Raw genomic sequence first — 22,053 nt, 5'->3', positions numbered from 1 at the left:
CCAGATTATTTTATAGAAAAAAATATATTTTTCATAACTGGTTCAAAAGAATTTGTTTTTTATTATTATAATCATAATAAAAATTTATACAATAAGTTTGAATTTTTATAAAATTTATGTATTTTTTCTTTATAAAATTGTGTTAGAAATGTACTATAATTGTTAGAAATTCAACAAACATTTTTTGAATTGGACACTTCACGGATACGTATCCTACAAGTGTCATACGAGTGTCGGTGTCCGATACGAGTATCCAACACCGACACGCCACCATTTAAGAGGAGTGTCCGAACTTCATAGCATGTAAGTCCACATTTCTTTTATAATAAGTAGCAAAAACACGTGTGCCAATGTCTCTTATGTCCTCATTCTTTTTATAATATTTTATTTTATTAATTTAAAATTCAATTATTATGTATATTGCTTTTAATTTAATCTACTTTGTAACACAATTTCTTTATTTTTAAATTTTATCTATTTGTAATAATTAATGTATAAAATTATACATGTATTGGTCGGATCCATATAATAGATGGAAGTCTTACCATTTGGTCGGAACTGACCGACCGACACAATCAAATTCATTATACCTAACAAAAGATTAACAAAACTAAACAATAATCAAGCATTAGATAATACACTATTCAAAATCTATTCTAATTCAATAACAAAGAATCAATGATAATTGATAAAAGATGGTGTGGTGTTTTGTTATGCGAATGGAGATTTAGGGATGCTGGAATATGCAAGAGAGAAGAGGGTGGTAAACCTTTTGGAGGAAATAAACATGAGGAAAGATGGTGTGAAAAAGGTGAATAAAACAAGTTGTTGAATTGGATTTTGGGATTTTCTGATTCTAAAGCATCAAAGTGAACCCAACTTTTTACGTTTTCCTTTCCTTAAAGCTGCTTTCTTAGTCACTATCCTACACTCAAACTCTACCTTGCCACAAATGTTTTTTTTTTTTTGTTAAGTTGGGATAAATTCTGGTTGTGTATTAAAGAAACTATTTTTGACATATAAATCAAACCTTTGATCAAAATCATTTGGAGATTAAATGGCACTTATATAGTTTACATTAACTATTACACTTTTGAAAAATATTTAAAAGTAGGATTGTTTTTTTTTCAAATTAAACCTTGTATAAAAAAAAATATTCAATTATCCAAATAGACTCATTTATTGTTCACACTTTTAAGAATTTTTTTCACAATTGAACACTGTTATGGGATTCTCCTCTTATCTTTTTTTTTCAAAAAATAAAATTGAAAAAATCAGACTGAAATTTAGCTTCCCGCCAATTTTCCGGTACAATTATCTAGAACTTGAATTTTGAATAATAAACTAGTCTTGTTTAGAAATTAAAGTAAAAATGAGTTTATTTAGATATTTTTTTAAAATGAGTTTATCTTTTAATATATATATATATATATATTATTTTTATGATTTTTCTACCAAAATAATACTTTTGAACAAATTTACTTAAATATAAAATGGTGTAATTTTATTTTATGATTATAAAAATAAATAAAAATTGTGTAACTCATGTTTAAAGAAACTGATTTTATGTGAAGAAATTATGATCAAAGGAGAAAATTCCATCATTAACGAAATTTGAAGTTAAATTTGTGTTATGGAAGAATAATTTATGTTACTCATACACGATTTTAATTATTTTTATTTAATATTAAAATTGTGTGACCACGTACAACTTATTTAATCTCGTAATAATTTTTTTTAACCATTTTCATAATTACTAAGTCAAATTTTTACCATTTTGATGTAAAAATTGAATTCGACCCTCTTTAAATTATAGTCTAATTTTAAATTTTAAAAAAATTGAAGAAAAAAAATAGAAGAGTAGATTTTGATGATACCATTCACCTTACCAAATTCTCAAATTCTCAAAGTGGATGAATATAGTTAAGTAAATAATGTTAAGGACGGTTTATTTGGATAATTTTTTTAAAAAAAATAATAATATGAGAAAAAATGGATGAAATATAAATTTTTCAAAATACATAAGCTTTTTTTTTTTTTTTCTTTTTATCTATTATTTAAGCTTTTCATTCACTTTCTTTCTCTCCTCTAAACACTTTTTGTTTGTTAATATATAAAAGGAAGAGATTCGTTTTTTCCTCCTACTTTTGTCACTGTCATATTAGTTTGTGTATCTTTCAATTAATGTTTGGGTATTTTTTATTTTTTTTTAAATAGATAGGTATAGGATTTATGGATTTTTAAAAATTAAAAACACAATTTCAAACCTAATTTTGTTTTAACTTCTTAGGTAATAAATCTATAATTCTTAGATTCCGTGAAAAGTGTAATTTGAGTTGGTGAGTGTGTAGTTGGATAGAAAATTTTATGCATTTGAATTGTCTTCAATTTAAATTGTTTTAATTTTAAATTTTTTGTTTAATTTTAGTTTATTGAATTTTATTTTTTATTTTAATTATTATCAAATGTAAAATGTATTTTAATATTTAATAAATCAAAAAGTTACATTTGAAACGTATTATATATATTTTAAAAAGTTTGTTCTAGAAAATCATATTCTGGAATTTCTTTCATAAATTCTGAAAATTTTATTTCAGAAATCTTATTCGAGAAATCTTAGAAAATATGTTCCAAAAAATATATTTCACGAATTTCAGAAAATGTGTTGCAGAAAAATTTCTAAAACAGGTAATTCAGGAGTCATCACTTTAAAGAAAGATAAATTAGTAATTTTAAAAATTAGGAGAGTGCAAGTTAAAAATAGGGGTGCAAAAAGTAAAAGCCTAATCTTGATTTAAACAAACTTAAACTAAGTACACCATTTATTTATTAAAGAAAACTTGAATACAAGCTTTAATTATTATACAATAAAATTGAAGTTTCATCATTTTAAGACATACTTTATAATGTAAATCTTTGTTATATGAATGATCAATTTTTAACAGTACAATGACTCAGTGGATACTGCATTTAAGTGTTCTCCTTTGGTATGATTTAGACTGTTAAAAGTATAAGAATCTGATTTTTGAAGAACTTTTCATATCAAATCTCATCCACCAAAGTATGCTTAAGCTAAAAAAGGAAAATGCAGTACATTGACACCAAAAAAGGAAGACCAAGTTGCCAACAAAAGCATGCAATTTGCAAATTTGCATTTACTTTAAACCTAGACAAGATCCAAGTGCTAATCTACCAATAGTGGTTCCTGCAATAAACCCTCCTGACCAAGCATTCTGCACACAGAACAAAGGAAAATGGATGAAGAAACTGAGTCATCACACTTTTCAGTATACCATTAATCATCAATCAATTAGTCATAAAGTTGTTCTCCTTTTCCTTTTTATTCCAAAGTGAATGATTCAATCAATGGTTCTGAGGAAAACTGGACCCTCAAATTATGCTAAATTATGATGCTGTATATACACATACAGAGGCATATGATATTTCATTTGATCTCCAGATTCTAGAAAATTGATAATTTTGGTTCAAATCCTTAGTTTTTCATACATTTGTTTTTGCATTTTAGTATATTAAACTGTTTCTTAATCTAATGTCTAGAGTTCATTAGACTAGAATAAAAGAAATAAAATGCAAAAAATGGGACTTTTTTAAATTTGAAAACTGAAGTCACAGAAAAAAATAAGACCAAAATTGCAGATCAATTTTTAAAAAAAAAACTAAAATTGTAATTTAACCTAGTTATTTCTGTCCATTTTTTTCCTATAATAGAAAAAAAAAACCACATAAAACTCCATTTAAGTGTCAATAATACATTGACCTTTTCAATTGAAGACTTTTTTAGTGTTGTTTACCAAGCTTTTTTTTAGACTTTTAGGAAAATTGATAATTTTTAAAATAGAAAATATTTTTTAGCATAGCAAACCCTTCCCCTCCCCCTACCAAAAATAAAGTTTTTAAAGAAACTTATAGAGAAATTCTAATAGAAATAAAATAACCATCAATTTCATGAACTTTACTACTAGCTACCATGACACCATAGGTTGATGGAATCTTTCTTTTAATACTTATAGTATATAGTATATGCTTGGAATAACCATATGGCTTATGCTATTTTATGTCAAATATGGCAACAAAAAAGCACAAGAATATCCAATGACAATTGAAGTTGAAGAGAAATTTCAGACAAGAATATACCTCAAGACAGAAAAAAATGTTATTCATGGTGGTAAGAATTGAACAATTCAACAAGTATGAATACAAGATTTTACTATTAATAACTTGGGAAATTGGAATTGCTGGTTGTCAATAATCATATGTCAATTAAGCCTTCATTACTATAATCACATGTATTTATTTACCTGGAAATTGAAGCCACCAGTTACCCCATCAACATTCAGTATCTGCATAATAAACATTTAATATTGCATTATCATGCAGCATAGTTTGATATGTGATACACATGCAACAATTTATAGTTTTGGCAATTCTTTAACTATTCACTACTAGAAAATCATTAAATAAAATCATTAAATAGAAATCAATATTAGAGACAAAAAAAGTATTTATTATATTGACTAAATTAGATACTATTTAAGAGATTAAAAAAATTATTGGTATCTAAATTAGTTTTTATTACTGATAAATAGTTTCTAAATGGTATCTAATTAGCTACCAAAGTTTTAGCCACCAATTATTTAGATTCTAAAGTTGGTAGTTAATTAGATACCAATTTAGAAACTGTTTATCAATAATATAAACTAATTTATATACCAAAAAAAAATTAGTTTCTAAAATCCGATCTACTTTAGTGAATATAATAACTAATTATTTTTTATCTCTGAAATTGGTTTCAATTTAATGATTTTTTTTGTAGTGATTAGTTAAGGAATTAAAAGAGAAGTTTTTTTTATAGGAATGCAGAGAAAAATGTGTTCCCCTATGGCATTTTAATACACTTCCATATGATTTCCAATAAAAGCTTTCTTAACTAGTACCTAAGGGCATAGGTTAGAAAGACCCTAATGTTTTATACAACAACATTTTTTAGTTTATCTTTCTATATGTGATAAATAATGTACACAAACAACTGTTGTATGATTTGTTGTACATTCTCTAGTTCTACTTCAAAAGTTGAAATAAAAGACAATTTTTAAATTTGATATACCTCTCCAGCAAAGAATAGACGTGTGCAAACTTTGCTTTCCATTGTATTAAGCGAAATCTTAGAAAAATTAAAAAAAAAAAATCAGTTAAATAATATTTCTAATTAATGGAAGCTAGGGTAGGGAGGAAGGAGAAAGTGAAGAAAGAGAACCTCTGACAAGGGAACACCACCAGCAGTAACAAATTCATCCTTAAATTGACCCTTTGATAGGACAGAAGAAATGTTAAATCAAGAATATATGAACAAAATTAAGTAACATTACAGAAAGGATAAGAAACCTTACCTTGCCTGTCACTTCAAATATGCAGTTCTTTAACACAGAACCTATGGACATCAATGAACTATTTGAGATAGAAGCCCACAAGACATCTCCACTTAAACCCTACATATGAACATTATTTATAAATTTGTCAATATATTTTAGTTACATTACAACTCTATATTAATAGAGAATGTTATTTTTTTTTTATAAAAACTTTCATGTTAGACATCACTATGCAACTTGACATCTCAGTTAGGCTGACACTTCAAGTAACAACAATCATTTGTCATCACATGAAAAAAGTATTATTAAGAAGGAGAATGTATTTTTGCAACCTATATTTTCAGCCAACTAGATGTTAATCTCTGCACTCTCAAATTAATGAATATAGTCTTCCAATTCTAGAAAATACTAGAATTTAGTTCCTCTATCACATTCTTGGCAGAAAAAATACCATTATCAGATGCTAAGTTTAAGCATGAAGAGGGAGTAAATTCATATATTTTTAAAAATTGCAGGACTGAGTTCATCAATTTAAAAGTAGTGACCAATATCTAGCTTAATGAAAGTAAAGGGATTGAAAACACACTTTTTTTCCATAAAAAAACTAGGAATTGCTATGAAACCTGTCGTTCCAGCACATAGCTCCAAAATCTTTTTGTTATGCCAAATTCAGGAGGACAGGAATTAAGTACCTTTTGTTTCTGCAAAGGCACAGGCAAAACAACTTAGTGAGACCAATTCGAACACAAAGTGGTTGCAATTTTTTAGTGGAGGACATGATGGTCGAAACTTACATGGAAATAGTCTTAGATCAAACTGCTTACATTGAATTAATGCAAGTTCCTAAACTCAATTAAAAGAAAGTTTGAGGAAAGAAGAAAACTATAGCATGATTGTGGCTGTCTTGATACAACTTTATTATACTAAATCAACAATATTAGATAGAGTGCATCTATACATGCAGAAACCCATGTTGCAGACTCATTCAATTTCCAATAAAATGTTGAGAAAGATAAATGGATTTATGCTACAAATATTAACTGACTAAGAAAAGAACCTCATTAACAAAATCATATAATCACCTTCCACGTCCAACTTAATACAATGGAACATAGGTTTGTAGTATTTTGCAGAGAGCACAAGGAGCCATAATTTACCGCATATTGAAGCTTGTGATGAGAAAGAACTGACTTCAAATTTTCCACATGCAGGTCAGGGATAAAATCCACAAAAAGTTGGCCTGCATCCAAATTATAACAATATCTGTAAAAGGAATATGGAAATGTTGGAACACTGCAGAATAGAAAAGAATTTGCTTGAGTGAAAATGATTTACAAATCCTACCAAAAGTTACAAACATTAGAAGATATTAAACAGAATGATTTGTAAATGAATTCATATCCTAAACTATTATCTCAACAAGTTTCATAGAAGAATTGATTTAAATTTTATAAAAGTTTTAAAGATTCCAAACTCAGCATATTGGGAAAGATTTTCCCTACCTTTGTAACTTGAACTGAATAGAAAACGGGCACCCCAAGCAGATAACCGAAGAATAGCAGGTCCACTGAGCCCCCAATGTGTAACTAACATGGGACCAACCTAAAATTTGAAAATATGTTTTTCACTTTTAATCTGTGGTAAAAACAGCACCAGGGTAAACTAGTTTTGATCTGTGATAATAACAAAGCATACCTGTGTAAGCTTAGGTATATTCCTTTGGACACTATCCAATTTTAGCCTCACTTTAACTAGAGGGAATGTAACCTGACAGTTAAGGAAACCAAATATAAAAGAGTAGAAAAGAAGCTAAATTTATACCGAAACAACTCTATTATAACTTAATGAGTTTGAATTCCCTACTTGATACACATAACATGATGACCAAATGAAGAATGCAGTGTGTAAATGAACAGAATGTAAATGTCTCCATGTAGTGATCAAATTGAAGCCAAAACCGTGAATTCTCAAGAGAAACTGATTTCTCATCTCTTCATCCATCTGTCACACAAATTGAGCTAGCTGGCAACTCATTCACCCTTTTGTTTCCCAGACGGTATCTCATCCAAAAAGCTACTCATTTAATTTACACCCAAGTGCTGCCAATATTCTCACCAATTCTAGTGATTTTCAGAGATACAAAAAACTTTGACACATTAGGCACTCAATATCCACAGAACCATTGTATGTGTGGAAAAGTGAATATATTTAACTGATGTAGAACTAATACATCAGGAGGTATAAATAGGAATAGGATAATACTTCTGAACACTAATTTGGCCTAAATATCTGGGAAATAATTATTCCTATAAATTCTATAGCTAAAAGGAAGCAAAGAAGGAAATGCAATTATACAACACATTCTTAATACATCAAATCTTAATATTAACAGCATAAATCAGACCACACATTAATTTGGATTGATTTCCATATATCAAATCCATTTATCCTGATTTTTTCCCCATAATTATCTACTATGATGCATTGATATAATACCTGTATTGGATACACATTGAATCCGATACAGTGATGTGCTTTACTTTGAAAATAACAAGATATGATTCGTAACAAATGCTGACATATGTATAAGAATTCTTTAAGCATAATAAATATATAATTGCAATTGTGCAGATCCAAATTAAAATCAAATTTTTAGACATTGTCAACATAAAAAATTATAAATTGTTATCATAAAACTATTAGTCGGTAAACTTGGTAACCACTCACTATTATGGTGAAAGTAGCTTTATAATACTGTACATCATTGAAGTTCTCCTTTCTCAGTCTTATACTCACAAAATGATAGCAACTCCCATTGACACAACAAAAAGTAAATAAGCATGCTTATACTGAAAAACTATACTAAAGAAAGTGGCAAGGCCAAGAAAAGCAAAAAAAGAGAAAGGTTTATAGAAGAAAACAGAACTTCACGTTTCTTAATATTATACAGAAAGAACTTCACAAATTGATACTTTACCCCAGACAACTCCCGCAAACGCAAATCTTCTATTTTGAAAGTAAACAAGCTTGGCACTGGATCTACAATTGAATGACCAAGCTGAGATGCAAGAGTATAACCCTATGACAGAAAGAAACTGGTTTAAAAAAATATGACATGATTAATGCCTGTTAATTCAAATAAATCAATTATCCACCACAACCTGACGACTACTACCACTAGCAATCAATAGATAATCAGCTTCAACTCGTTCAACATGAACAGATGTGTGCTGCTGAATCTCGAGAAGGAATTTGCCACTAGATAAAATAGATATTGCTGCTACAGTTTTTCTTGTCTGCAGAGAAACTATTTCAGAATACAGATTTCAGCATTGACAAATGGAATGTACATCATAGAAATCTTAAAATCAAGTGATGGTAAAACACAAACAGAAGTGGATGTGATAATTTCTATTAGAAAAAACTCAAGTTCCACATTGACTGAAGATATGACTAAATTATAGTATATAAGTAGATATAAACCTTACTGTAAAAGCCAGTTTTTAAGGGTTGAGTTAGACCAAAACTACTTTTTGTAAGATGATATCCAAGCTTGTTCTAGATCAATTAAAAGGATCACTTATGATGTTATACCCATATCAAGCCCAATAGTGCTAGATTTGAGGAAGTGTATCGGGAAAAATCAAAGTCTTACATTGACTAGAGATAGTGCCAAAATACAATATACAGTGCACGCCAATTTTATGAGGTTGAGTTAAATTTAAATTTCCCTTTCTAAGAATTTATAATATTATATCAATGAGTTTATATAGATAGGGATCTAGGAATATGAAATTTAGTATTTCCAAGTTGAACATATAGCATGTTATCAACAAATCATCCATTTTGTGGAGAGAATACTCCATATAGAGTGGATTTTAATGAATTATGAGTTATAAATAGTGTCGTAGAATCCTCTATAATATAATATAGCCAAACCAGTGTATATAATATAACTGGAGAAAAAATCTCATCACATGAGAACTCCAACAAAATAGAAAAATATATTATTGTTTTACATGAAAAAAGTAACAAAACTTTCATACAAATACATGAAAAGGTATGGGCATGAACTCCTTTTGATATGTTTTCCAAAAGCTCAATCATTTGGTAACATAAAGCAAAACCTACTGATGCTCAAGGAGAAAGCAATCAAACAACATGTGAGCATGATCTCATACCATAATTTTTTATACTATATATTGTATTTTAGGTAAAATTAACTTTTAGTAACTTTCACTGCTTTTGAGATAATAAATGTTCTTGGTCATAGTAAGTTATGAAATGTGTTGGAAAGCCACCTTAATTGTGGTTACCCCTAGTCCACCTTAGTTGCAACCTCTTTGGGATCTATCTCAAATTCAATCTCAAGGGTGGTAGTTTAGTTTCATATCAACTAGATATATGACTAAAATAGATAGAGCTTATAAAGTTTTAACAGTGTGCACTACACAAGTCAGTTTTGTGAGATTGAGCTAGATCCTAAATCCAATTGCCAATAAAATAGGAGAAAAAAACAGAGTAAATCTAACATTTCATTTATAATGAGTGTGCTTAAGACTATGACAACTGTTATACCCATGTGGGATGAACTGGCAGCTATTAATTGTCAGATTAAAATCTCAGCCTATACTACTATAACCATATATATAGTAACATTTTGGCTTATGAACCTTTAACTAATCTTCAAATTCGGAGAAAACTAAAAGACAAAAAGGCATGATTTACCAACTATAAAAATGTTTTAACTGGATTCAGGATTTAACATCAGAGGAAGAATCAAACTGTGTAAGTGACAGAAGGGGGTTAATGGACATAAAGGATAACTGAAAGCTCAGTTGTTTTTTAATATACAATGTTTCATCAACCCAATCCACATTACACAAACAGCCAAAATCATAACATACGAGGACACCATACCTCCCCTTTGCTTCACTTCAGAATTGAGACAATCAATTATAGAAGAAGAGCTGTTGCTGACAGGAAATACCCTGCCATCATCCTCAACCTAAGAGCAGTTAATCATGAATCAGAAATTTACACTTGAAAGTTGAAACAGAAACAAGTAATGAGTGGTTTTTCAACAGGACAACCTTCAGCTCCACTCCATGAGAGGCAAACCAGGACATTGTATCCACCGGACCATGTATATTAAAAAAAGATCCTCTCAGTTCCTTGTGCCCTCTGGGATAGTTTTCTGCCAAAATCTACAAACTAATCATATTCGAAACATTTAAGCTTCCATTATGGTAATCCAATAAAGTAATTAGATGCAAGACACAACAAAACAAATATCCAAAACAGACAATTTATTAATTCCTCAGAGGAAAGAAACCAATAGAATGACCTGCTCACCTGCAGTTGATTACAAACACCAAATTAACTTCTGTTACCCTATTTCTCTTAATGCTCTCAGAACAAAAAAGTGATATGCTAGTGCAAGGCAGTTAACAGACTATGCCACAAGAAAACATATATGTTTTTAACTTCACAAGGAGAGCAGGACTACCATATTGTCAACACAATGCCCATTAGTCACATTGCACCGTCCTCCTCCAGAAACTTTCACCTGCAGACAGTACCAATGAGAAGACCAATAAGAACAATAGAGAATGAAAACATTGCACAGAAATTGAATAACATGATGGCACTATGACACAAACCTTGGAGAGAGGCTTTCCCTTCTCTATAACTACAACACTAAGATGGGGTGCCACAGTCTTAGCATGAATTGCTCCATACACCCCAGCTGCCCCACCCCCAACAACCACCAAAAGCTCCTCCTTTGACTTCACGGAAAATAATACAGTGTTGGAGTCATAATCACATTAACTGGCGCTCAAAGGCGTAGTTGATTAAAATAAAGACAAAACTTAGTACAATATGATAAACACATCAAGAATAATTATTTGGATACCTCAACATATCAAACACTTCATCAACACTTGCCATTTTTCTCAACTTTTTTCTTCTCATCACATCATATTACCAATCGTATCTTACACTAACTCTCCCATGTCTCTTTCTCTCAAAATTGCCTACTAGTATATGAGTGTCCATGCATCATTTTTCATGCCTCTATATTTTATATTGTGAAACACTAACAACTATTTCTCTATTTCTTTCTTCTAATCATGTCATATCATCAGTGATATCTTACCCTATTTGCTGATCTGTCTCTTTCTCTCTCAAAGTGTCTTCTAGTATACGGGCATCCATTTTCACACTTCTGTACTTTATATCGTTTAACACTCGTCATTTGTTCTCCATTTCTTTATTATCGCATCATATCTACATTATTCTCTCTTCCATCTCTTACTCTCTCTTCGTGTCTACTACCATCATATGGTGTCTATGTATCATTTTTCATGTTTCTATACTTTCTTAATCTCATTTCTCACAGTTCACCAATCAGAACAAGATTGGAAAACATCCATAAAATCATTTATTGCACCGTTCTAAGTTGTCTTTTAAAAACAAGGGGAAAACATCATTTGGGTCCGACAGGGTATAATTTCGTAACCTTAGTATCTGTAGATAAGAAAAACTTCACAAACGAATCTTGAAAGTACACTGTCAATTACTTCAGCCAAAATTTAAAAACTTGTGTGACTAAAAACGATAACATTCACATATATTCAAAGATTAAAATGACAAAAATTAGATACATGTTTCGACCTCCCGTGAACTTACCTTGAAATTCTCTGGTTTAAGGATTCAGTTCACACAAGTGGCGACCAAAATAAAGCTTTTTTCCCTTAAAAAACTGGAACTAAGGATTAATACGAAAAAGGGTATTTACCTTTGTAGCATGGCAAATGGCATGGGTAGTGCAACGCCTTTCCCTTGGTCTGGTACGTTTGTAGTGAAAGGTAGGAAGTATTGAGGAAAAGCTGAGAGAGAAGACGGAGCTGTTAGCTTGTCCAGAACCTACGAAGCACCGTCTCATTGCCATAGTATGCAGAGTCTAACACACCGGAAATGCTCCTCAAGCTGTGTGAGTCTTCTTTGTGTGATTTGCTCACACAGCAGCTCCCAAATTTTGGGTCCCTTTGTTCGAAAGTTTGCAACTTTTTTATGTCTTCATTTTGGATAGACAATCCTATGTTTTGACCTGATTCAATCGAAAAAAAAAACATTTACTCCATATAAATATGAAAAAAAAAAATCTACCTCCATTTTTTTCTTTATAATACTCACATTTCTCCCCATTTTCAAATAAATATTTTTTCACTTTTGTAATATTTTTAGTAAAATCATAATATACTTTCCATGATAAATATTTATTTCTCTTTTATTTTTAATAAATAACATTATTTTTATGTTTTTAATTGAATGATTTTGTTAATTTCCCAAAACAAATATGAGTAGAAAGTGTGGTGGTGTGAAATGCAACAAAATGCCTTCAACAGCATCAACATGTCACAAAAGATAAGATAGATCCTAAGCCGATGTATTTTCATTTTGGATTCATAATTATAAATGTGTTTATTTATATTTAGGTTGATTCTTTTTACTTCATCTCATTTTTAACCTGTTCCTTACAAAATTTTAAAATGTCACAATTGTCTTCTATCGTTATTTAACATAATGAAGCTCCAACAATGAAGTTTGTAAGCGTTGGTAGGTTTTAGTAGTGGTGGGCAACGTTAATGTCGTTTTCGTGTTTTTATTTTTTTTATTAGCAATAAAAAATAAATAAATGTGAACCATTTAAGGGGTGGTCAAACCCTTATACAAAACACATAAACAAAACTTTTTTCCCGCGACACAATTCCGCCACCACCTAAAAAGACAACCTACTTAATTAATACCGGCTTAAAATTGCCTTCAGATCTCACTCTTCTTCCAAAAGAAAACCTCAATGACAATATCTTTATACAAACCAAAGGTTCAAAACACCAATCTGAGAAATAGAAAATCACAGCCTGCAACTTGAAAGTAACCTAAGACCAAGCCTTTAGTTGTACTATAGCAAATACTTCTAATACATCTATTACATTCCTTTAAAAATTACTCTATTCCTATGCTTCCAAAACTCATATATTCTTATACATCTATTGCAACTAGGTTTCATTATTTAGACTAGTGAAGATCACTCTAATTCTCATCATCTCCTTGTGCATTCACATAATTACCATCATTACATATAATCATCAACCATTCTATTCAACAATAAAATAAATTCATATACAACCCCAACTCAACACACACAACACAAACACTACTAAATTTCTTTGTCACCAAATAAATGACCTCAAATAAGTGGGGGCAATTTTGTAAAATTACTTTATTTATAGGGTGCAGGTCAAAATGATACGGTGTAAGGAGAATTTATATTACATTTATCAATAATTACCCTCTACTTCCATTTAGGGTTTACAAACTAGGTTGTAAACAAATCACATTTTAAAAACTATAAGTTCACTCTTTTCCGAAATTTATTAAACCAATAATTATTTTATTATTACCACTACAATTAATCTTTGAAAATAAGATTAATTCGTAACATATAAATTATAAGTTAATTTTGTAATATTGAAATATGTTTATAAATTTTTAGTTCCACATATAAATCTATATTATTGAAATGAGGAAGTCTCTTGAAAATCCTGTAGTATAAAAGTAGATATTTCATAGAAAATTAAACTTAAAGTGTAATTCTTAATAATATTGTTACTAGAAAATAAATTTAAGATAATTTTATACATTGATGTAATGATTGAAAAATAAATATATTTATTTATTTATTATTGACAACTTTGGTATTTCTTTCCAAAATTACAAGGAGTTCTGTAATACAATTACGTTTACCCTGTTGATACTTTTTTTTGAAGCTGTTATTTCTAGTTTTTTTTAATGTCATTCTTATAATATTGATAGAATTAATTTCACGGAAGGAATTATATTAATTTATTTTGAAATTAATTAAATTAAAAATAATAAAAGGAAATTAAAAAAAAAATCCTAAGAATGAAAGACAATGTCATTAAGCAAGTAAACAGTTTTTGTTTTTTTTTAATTATTGTGCTTTTGAAATTATAAAATAATTGACGTGAAGATGGAGAAAAAAAAAAGGATAGAGAAAGTAACATCAAAACGAAAAAGGGTCCCACAGTACCTTTAACCGTTTAGCGAGGAGCACGGAAACACAGTGAGAATAGAAAGAAACCAACACACACCGAAGCAACAAAAAAGGAATCACGAATTTTGCATCGAATGTGCATTTTCATTTTCATTCTCATTTTCATTTTCGTTTTCGTTTTCAAATTTCATCAACAGTGACAAGAAATTGAGAGAAAATTGATCTGAATGGAGATATCGCAAGCGATGGACGCTCTGCGTCAAAGAGCGACGTTCGTGAAGGAGTCACTTCACAAGAGCCAGACCATCACCGATAACATGGTCTCCATTCTCGGCTCCTTCGATCATCGCCTCTCCGCCCTCGAAACCGCCATGCGTCCCACTCAGGTACGCGCGTGTGTCACTTTTAGTGCCAGAAAGTATGAATCTCGCGCTTCCGATTATAGCAATAAATAATGTTGTTTACGTTGCCTCTTTCGTCGCTTAATGTATTCATCAATGTTGTTCAATTTCTCATTCGTAAGAGCGTTTGCGTTTTGATTCATGGAATGTTTCAAATTCTCATCATAGAAGCTCGTTTTGATTCAAGGAATGTTTCAAATTCTCGTTATAGAAGCTCGTTTATGAGGATACAATTTTTCTGGAGAACGATTTCGGTGAAATTTTCTGGGAGGAGATACGAATCTAAGTTCATGGAATTAAAATACGAAATTTGTTAAAAAATTAATCATAGTTTTTGGTTGACTGAATTAAAATTTTATTTTATTATTGTAAATGCAGCTGAGCCATGACAGAAGTAAAAAATAAATTTCACTACATGTGTGACATAAAAATAGCTAATGACAATTTTTGTTAAATTATTTCATATAGAATAAATCAATTTTGAGCTTTTATCTAATTTATATAAACTAGTGAAAATAGTTACTATATAAAAATACAACATGTTTTTAAAATTATCATGTTGTAAGAATACGAATATAAAATTTACAAAAAAAAACATGTACACAATGGTTAAAATAGTTGTATTATAGATATTTTAGGATATTTTTAGCAATAAAATTGAATTGTATGGAGATTTCCATGAAAAAATTTATCGGATTAAAAAATTGTGCTTTTAGTCTCTGAAATTTAGGATGATTATGATTTTTTATCCCTTAAAATTTAAAAGAATTTATTTTGATTTCTCAAAATTTTAATTTTTAAACACTAAATTTAAAAGATTAAAATACTTTTTTAAATTGTTTTTAAATACTGAAATCATATTTTAGTAATTGAAGGATTTTATTTATTTTTAATTTAAGGGAAACAATTATCTATCTCAAATTTAAAGACTTATGTTATTTTACCATCTTCTCCCTCCTTTTTTTTTAGAGTTTGTGGTTTTTTACTTGACTAGATTGTTGTTTTAATTTTCTTTTTCGGTTCATATGCCGTGTCAGATAAAAACGCATTCAATTCGTAGTGCACATGATAATATTGACAAGACTCTAAAAGCAGCAGAGGGCATTTTGACGCAATTCGACCAGACACGAATGGTGAGTCTTTGTTTTTTCTTTATTTTTATTTTCAATTAATTTCCGTCTTACTACATCGGGTATATAATTTCTTTATTTGAAGTGCCAATTTTGATTAGAAAAATTAAAAAGGAAAAAATTGTAATTAATGTAACTTTTTATGAGCCTGTACAAAGTTGAATTTGATAATGACAAGCTCTAAATTTCATTTTGATTCCATTACCACCTTTTGTGTTTTTTTAAACTAAAGTTTGATTCTTAACTTTTAGATTTTTTTCACAATTTTGTCTTCTTTAAATTATATTTTTATTACTAAAATCACATGCCCTTTTGGATTATGTACAAGTATAATAATATATTATATTATAATTTTTCAATTGAATTAAGTTAGTTGTGATTAATAATGTTTTTTCATGATTTTCATCCAAATTTAATTATCAGGCGGAGGCTAAAATACTTCGAGGGCCGCATGAGGATCTTGAAAGCTATTTAGGAGCAGTTGATCAGTTGAGGGCAAATATTCGTTTCTTTACTAGTAAAAAGAGCTTCAAATGCAGTGAGACTGTCATCAACCATGCTAATAGCTTGCTTACCAAAGCTATCTCAAAGTTAGAAGAGGAATTCAAACACCTTTTGACAAATTATAGGTTGGTCTTCTCAAATTTGAATTTCTAATCTTGCTATATTCTAAAAATATGTGTATTCAAATATGCTTTTGATAAATTTTCTTTCTAATAAAGTTGTTTTTATGTGCAAACTACGTTTCTCGAGGCTAAACAAACTACAAATTATTGCTAGTTTAGCTCAAGTTCCTTATGATATTCTCATCAAGTCTTACTCTTATATTCACACGTAAAAGTATTATTAACTCAACTCAAGATCAAAAGACTTAAATGCTTTAGCGTTGAGATTTCACACGAGGAATTTCACCTTGATATGAAGAAAAAAGACGAGGTTAGGTAGGTATAAAATATCTGAAGTTTTTAAAGTATTTTATTGCATATATAACTCACTTTACCCACATTAATTTAATTGGTCAATAAGTATTAGTGGTAATACATATTATTTTTATGTTTTTCTTTTCAGAAAAAAATTAAAAAAATTAAATTAAAGGGACACTTTAACCCTTATTTACCAAACTCCTATGTATTGTATTTGCATTATTAACAGAAAGTATTCAACTTCTTCGATAAATATTTTCCTTAAATTTATCCCATTTAAGATGTTATATTTTATCCTAAAATATTAATAAATTAATTTTAAATCTAATTAATTTTATGAAATTAATTTATTAGGTGAGATTTACATTCAGTTATTTATTATAAAATATTTTATCTCTATTTAATTTGAGATCTCAATATAAAATATAAAAAAATGTATCATTATAATTTTTTTATAAAATTAGTTTTTTTATTTCAGTAAACCTGTGGAACCTGATCGCCTTTTTGAGTGCCTCCCAAACTCTCTAAGGCCCTCAAATTCTGGGAAGCATGGTGAGGGTGGTGGAAAAAACCATTCTCGAAAACAAAGTTCAGAAGGTGTCGCTTTCGCCCTTCCAACTCTCATTCCACCAAGAGTCATACCTTTGCTACATGATTTAGCACAGCAAATGGTTCAAGCTGGCCATCAACAACAACTTTTTCGAATCTACAGGTAATGATTTATTTTGTTCTTTCCATATAGTCAATGACCAAGTAGTTACATGCATGTGTCTAAAACTATAAATATACTTGAATTTCTTTTTGTGAAATTTGGTTTATGATCCATGTTCCAAATTTGTAGAGATACCCGAGCTACAGTCCTGGAACAAAGTCTTAGGAAGTTAGGTGTCGAAAGGTTGAGTAAGGATGATGTTCAAAAAATGCAATGGGAGGTTTTGGAGGCAAAGATTGGGAATTGGATTCATTATATGAGGATTGCTGTAAGATGAATACGAATTTTTTTCTACTTGTTTTGCTCTTTGCATTTTTCTAACTTTTCTTGAACAGATCAAATTGCTGATTTCTGGAGAGAAGAAAATTTGTGATCAAATATTTGATGGCGTGGACTCTTTGAAATCTCAATGTTTTGCTGAAGTCACTGCTGGTAGTGTGGCTATGCTTCTTAGTTTTGGAGAGGCTATTGCAAAAAGCAAGAGGTCACCTGAGAAATTATTTGTTCTTCTAGACATGTATGAGATCATGAGAGAGCTTCAACCAGAGGTATTATAAAGTTTATATCTCAATACTTGTATATATACATCAATTAAAGTTCGTATTTAAAACAACTTTTACTATAATGAGCTTGATATTGTATTAGGTTCTCTAAATAATCTTTTTCTAAGAAGAAAATTGGAACACTCTTAAATTATTTTGAAATATTGTGTTTTTTCAATACAATTTAAAGTTTTTTTATTTGAAAGATAGCATGTCATCCAAATTGATGAGTTAAAAAAAATCTTTACTAACCTCGGGGACCAGAAAATTGCAGAGAACAAGTAAGTGGAAAAACTACATACTGCATGATTAGGAAATAAAATATGTTAAGGTTGAAAGAGAGAAAAATATTCTTACAAAACTATAAAGATATTCCTTTAATAAAGGCAATCATCATAATTATAAAAGATTATAATTAAATAAGAAAACAAATAAAATATATTAAAGAATAAATCCTAAACCATCTTCTAAAATATTGTAAGATAATATCTGTAGATATTTTTTATATTTCTCTAACTGTTACTCATATGAATTTAGTTTTTATGAAAACCTATTTGACATTAATTGAAAAGGAAAATTTATCGTCATTTCTATGGATTTGAAGTATTAGAAAATCTATATCTTAACATAATTTTCTTAGAATGATGCATATACTTGTTTTCTTCGTATGTAATTTTATGTCATTTTCTTATATTTATATTTTCACTGTTTTTTATTGGAGTGGTGCATGATGTAGGTTGAGATGCTTTTTGAAAGTAAAGTATGCACTGAAATGAGAGAAGCTGCAATAAATTTGTCAAAGAGATTAGCTCAAACTGCCCTAGAAACCTTTGTTGATTTTGAGGAAGCAGTTGAAAAAGATGCCACTAAAACTACTGTAATGGATGGAACTGTCCACCCTTTAACCAGCTACGTGATCAATTACGTAAAGTTTCTATATGAGTGAGTAAAATCGCAATTTTTTTCTTTCTATTGTGTTTGTGTTTGTGTAATTCGCTATGTATCTTTTCCGAAATATTTTATAAACACTTCCAAAAATATTTTCTTCAAAATGATTTCGAGAAATAATGATTTTTAATAAATGTTTCCTATGAAAATGTAATTGGATTCAGATTGATTGTTTTTACAATTTACTATCTTAGTTTTTATTCTAAATGCACACAGTTATCAATCAACCTTGAAACAACTTTTTCATGAGTTTGATCCCAATGATCCGGAAGGACAATTAGCAATTATTACAACAAGGATTATGCAGGCTCTCCAAAGTAACTTGGATGGAAAATCAAAACAATATAAAGATCCAGCATTGACCCAGTTGTTTCTTATGAATAACATCCATTACATAGTGAGATCTGTGAGAAGGTTGGTTGTTACTTATTTTTTTGTTTTACCCTTATTTTTTTTTGTATCGGCAAAAAAAATATTATATAAGTATACTCCAACCCTAATAGTATTGTAAGATTGATTTTCAAATTGGATCCAATTCCATTTTGCATACTGTACTTGTAGGTCAGAGGCAAAGGACATGTTAGGGGATGATTGGGTGCAAATACATAGAAGAATTGTGCAACAACATGCAAATCAGTATAAAAGGATTTCTTGGGCAAAGGTTTTCACTCTTCAAATTTGATAAACTCTAGAGAAGTCACATTAATTTTATTTTTTTATCAGCAAAAAAAAGTCGCATTGAATTATGTATATAAAAACATCTAGTTCTTTCATCTGATTTCCTAAACAGGTTATACACACAAAGTTTAGAACAAATCTTCTCCTTCAACACAAACATTAAACTATTAATGAATATACTCCATACCCAAAGGCCTATACATATAAAATACCACAGAATAACTTTCACACAATCCTTCAACTAAATAAAAAAATACAATAGTTTCCTAAATATTTCAGATTGTAAAATCCAAAACTTGAAAATGTATTCTGAATTACATTATTCAAAAATTATTCTAAAGTACAAAATATATTAGATTGATCAATCTAGAATGTATTTATGGATTTTGTCCAGCATAAATATATTTTAGATTGTACAAACTGAAATACAATTTTAGACTACATAATCTGAAAATCTGAAATATATTTTTAGATTTAAAAATGTAAAATGAAATACATTTTTGAATTGTCATCCAAAATATATTTTTGGATGTGAAAATATATTCTAGATTACATAATCTATAATATATTTTTTAATTTCACAATCTAAAATTATAAAACATAAACATTTCCAACATCTTATAAATGTGCACACAAAAAATGATGTAGAAGATGAAATAAGTGTTTGAGTGAATAAGTATTTTTTGTTCTATGGATAATTATATTTATGAGAATATTCGGTGGAAAAGACTTAGATTATTTGTATGTATATGAGTTGGACCATCCTGAAATAATTCACATTTATTCATTTTTTATTATCGATAAAAAAATATTTACTAATACTTTTTGTCACTCTTATATGTTATTATTTTAGGTAAGGGGTGGCTACCAAAAAAAACCACATCATATTATGTCATAAAGGAGTGATGATCATGTTAATGTTAATGTTAATCATATTTTTAATTTCACTTTGAGTTTGCATGACGACGGTTTCATTAATCGGTAATGTTGGATGATCTTGTAGATTTTACAATGCCTCACTGTCCCAGGAGGGGACAACAATAGTGGAGTCTCAAGAACAATGATTAAAGATAGATTCAAGACATTTAACGATCAAATTGAAGAGATTCATCAAAGGCAATCTCAATGGACTGTTCCTGACAGTGAATTGCGTGAATCTCTTAGATTGGCTGTTGCTGAAGTCTTGTTGCCTGCATATAGATCTTTCCTTAAACGTTTTGGGTACTTTTCAATTAAGCTATGTAGTTTTGGACAAAATTATAAGCATTTTCTTGTTGTTTTTAGAGTTGTTTCTAATGAAAAGTTTTACTTTGATGATCCGCATAATAAAGTTTTGCACTAAAGGACAAGATAGATTGTCAAAGTAAAACTTTAATTGTGATGGGAGAACAACACTAAAAACACTTGAACTATTTTTTTTTCTTTTCTTTTCAGTTTCGGAATTTTCTCACAAATTTTATTCCTTTTATGGTGATGAAGATGTATTTAATGTTTCAGGCCCGTGATAGAGAATGGCAAAAATCCTTATAAGTACATGGTATATTCTCCCGAACATCTTGAGCAAATGCTAGGTGAATTTTTTGAAAGCAAGATATGGGGTGAACCAAAGCGATAAATCATTGCAATAAGTCCCTTTCCTTTGTGATTTGGAAGCCTGGTTGTTTATAATAATTTATCAATATTGTACATGTGTTGTCTTTCAGTCAAACTTGCTATTCTTTCTTCTTCTCTCGTTTTAGGATTTCTTTAATCTCACTTTTTGAGCACCACCAAAGTAAGAAATAGTCATTGAATAGTTCATTTGTTAGTTCCTATGTTAGAGTTGATTTATTGACACTTTGACAGTCCAAACACTTAATTGACACTATTTTTTATCCTATTACAAATACATATGTCATACTTTGCTATATTTATCTACTAATATTGTTATTGTGGTTATGGTTTGGTTTTTTTATCGACAAAATAAATTAGAGCATTGAAATGCTTCAATCTGTATACAAAAGTTTCTAACAATTTGAAAAAGAAAAAACTCAGCACATTGCCAAAGTAAGGAAGTACTACATCTGGATTAGCTCTACCCAATACAGAAGACATATCAGATGCTAAAAAAATGTCACATATGAACACGTCCTTGCTGAGTCCCCTTATTCTATGCCTCTGTTGTCCACTAGCTGGATCAGACAATACTGATTTATGTATGGAATTTGGATATCACCTGAACAAGGTTTACTGATATTACAATAC

At 29.3% G+C, this 22,053-nt stretch overlaps 2 protein-coding genes across 5 annotated transcripts; one reads left to right on the top strand and one right to left on the bottom strand.

The window, feature by feature from the left end:
• Nucleotides 1-3,009: 3,009 nt before the first annotated feature.
• LOC137836863 (FAD/NAD(P)-binding oxidoreductase family protein) lies at nt 3,010-12,515 on the bottom strand. Of its 4 annotated transcripts, none has more exons than XM_068645626.2 (16): nt 12,193-12,515; nt 11,054-11,179; nt 10,900-10,959; nt 10,484-10,597; nt 10,311-10,398; nt 8,552-8,697; nt 8,368-8,469; nt 7,086-7,157; nt 6,893-6,992; nt 6,473-6,630; nt 6,014-6,091; nt 5,409-5,507; nt 5,276-5,326; nt 5,126-5,182; nt 4,320-4,361; nt 3,010-3,233 (listed from the first exon to the last, which is right to left on the bottom strand). In XM_068645626.2, exons 1-16 carry the CDS (start codon nt 12,343-12,345, stop codon nt 3,156-3,158), a joined length of 1,524 nt encoding a protein of 507 aa, XP_068501727.2. In that variant the 5' UTR covers nt 12,346-12,515; the 3' UTR covers nt 3,010-3,155. The 4 variants fall into 4 exon arrangements, with proteins under 4 accessions (XP_068501727.2, XP_068501728.2, XP_090157707.1 ...); XM_068645627.2 differs by having other exon boundaries at nt 6,548-6,630; XM_090301581.1 differs by lacking the exons at nt 11,054-11,179; nt 12,193-12,515 and having other exon boundaries at nt 10,484-10,587; nt 10,900-10,964.
• Nucleotides 12,516-14,559: 2,044 nt separating this feature from the next.
• LOC137836373 (exocyst complex component EXO70A1) lies at nt 14,560-21,714 on the top strand. The gene is made up of 11 exons (XM_068645100.2): nt 14,560-14,861; nt 15,914-16,009; nt 16,430-16,635; nt 17,408-17,641; nt 17,771-17,909; nt 17,977-18,189; nt 18,920-19,125; nt 19,348-19,545; nt 19,693-19,792; nt 20,813-21,030; nt 21,307-21,714. Exons 1-11 carry the CDS (start codon nt 14,703-14,705, stop codon nt 21,422-21,424), a joined length of 1,887 nt encoding a protein of 628 aa, XP_068501201.1. The 5' UTR covers nt 14,560-14,702; the 3' UTR covers nt 21,425-21,714.
• The last annotated feature ends 339 nt before the right edge of the window (nt 21,715-22,053 follow it).

This window comes from Phaseolus vulgaris, chromosome 4 (assembly GCF_051622355.1).
Source record: "Phaseolus vulgaris cultivar YP4 chromosome 4, ASM5162235v1, whole genome shotgun sequence".
Taxonomy (NCBI): Eukaryota; Viridiplantae; Streptophyta; class Magnoliopsida; order Fabales; family Fabaceae; genus Phaseolus; species Phaseolus vulgaris.
The sequence above is the reverse complement of the archived record's forward strand: the minus strand, read 5'-3'. Positions and strand labels throughout refer to the sequence as shown.

Coding starts and splice junctions, on each gene's coding strand:
- LOC137836863 (XM_068645626.2), bottom strand. CDS start 12,345: ATGGCAATGAGACGGTGCTTCGTAGGTTCTGGACAAGCTAACAGCTCC. Junction 11,180..12,192: donor CCATTTGCCATGCTACAAAG/GTAAATACCCTT, acceptor TTTTCCGTGAAG/TCAAAGGAGGAGCTTTTGGT. Junction 5,327..5,408: donor TATTTGAAGTGACAGGCAAG/GTAAGGTTTCTT, acceptor GTCCTATCAAAG/GGTCAATTTAAGGATGAATT.
- LOC137836373 (XM_068645100.2), top strand. CDS start 14,703: ATGGAGATATCGCAAGCGATGGACGCTCTGCGTCAAAGAGCGACGTTC. Junction 19,126..19,347: donor TACGTAAAGTTTCTATATGA/GTGAGTAAAATC, acceptor AAATGCACACAG/TTATCAATCAACCTTGAAAC. Junction 19,793..20,812: donor AAAGGATTTCTTGGGCAAAG/GTTTTCACTCTT, acceptor ATGATCTTGTAG/ATTTTACAATGCCTCACTGT.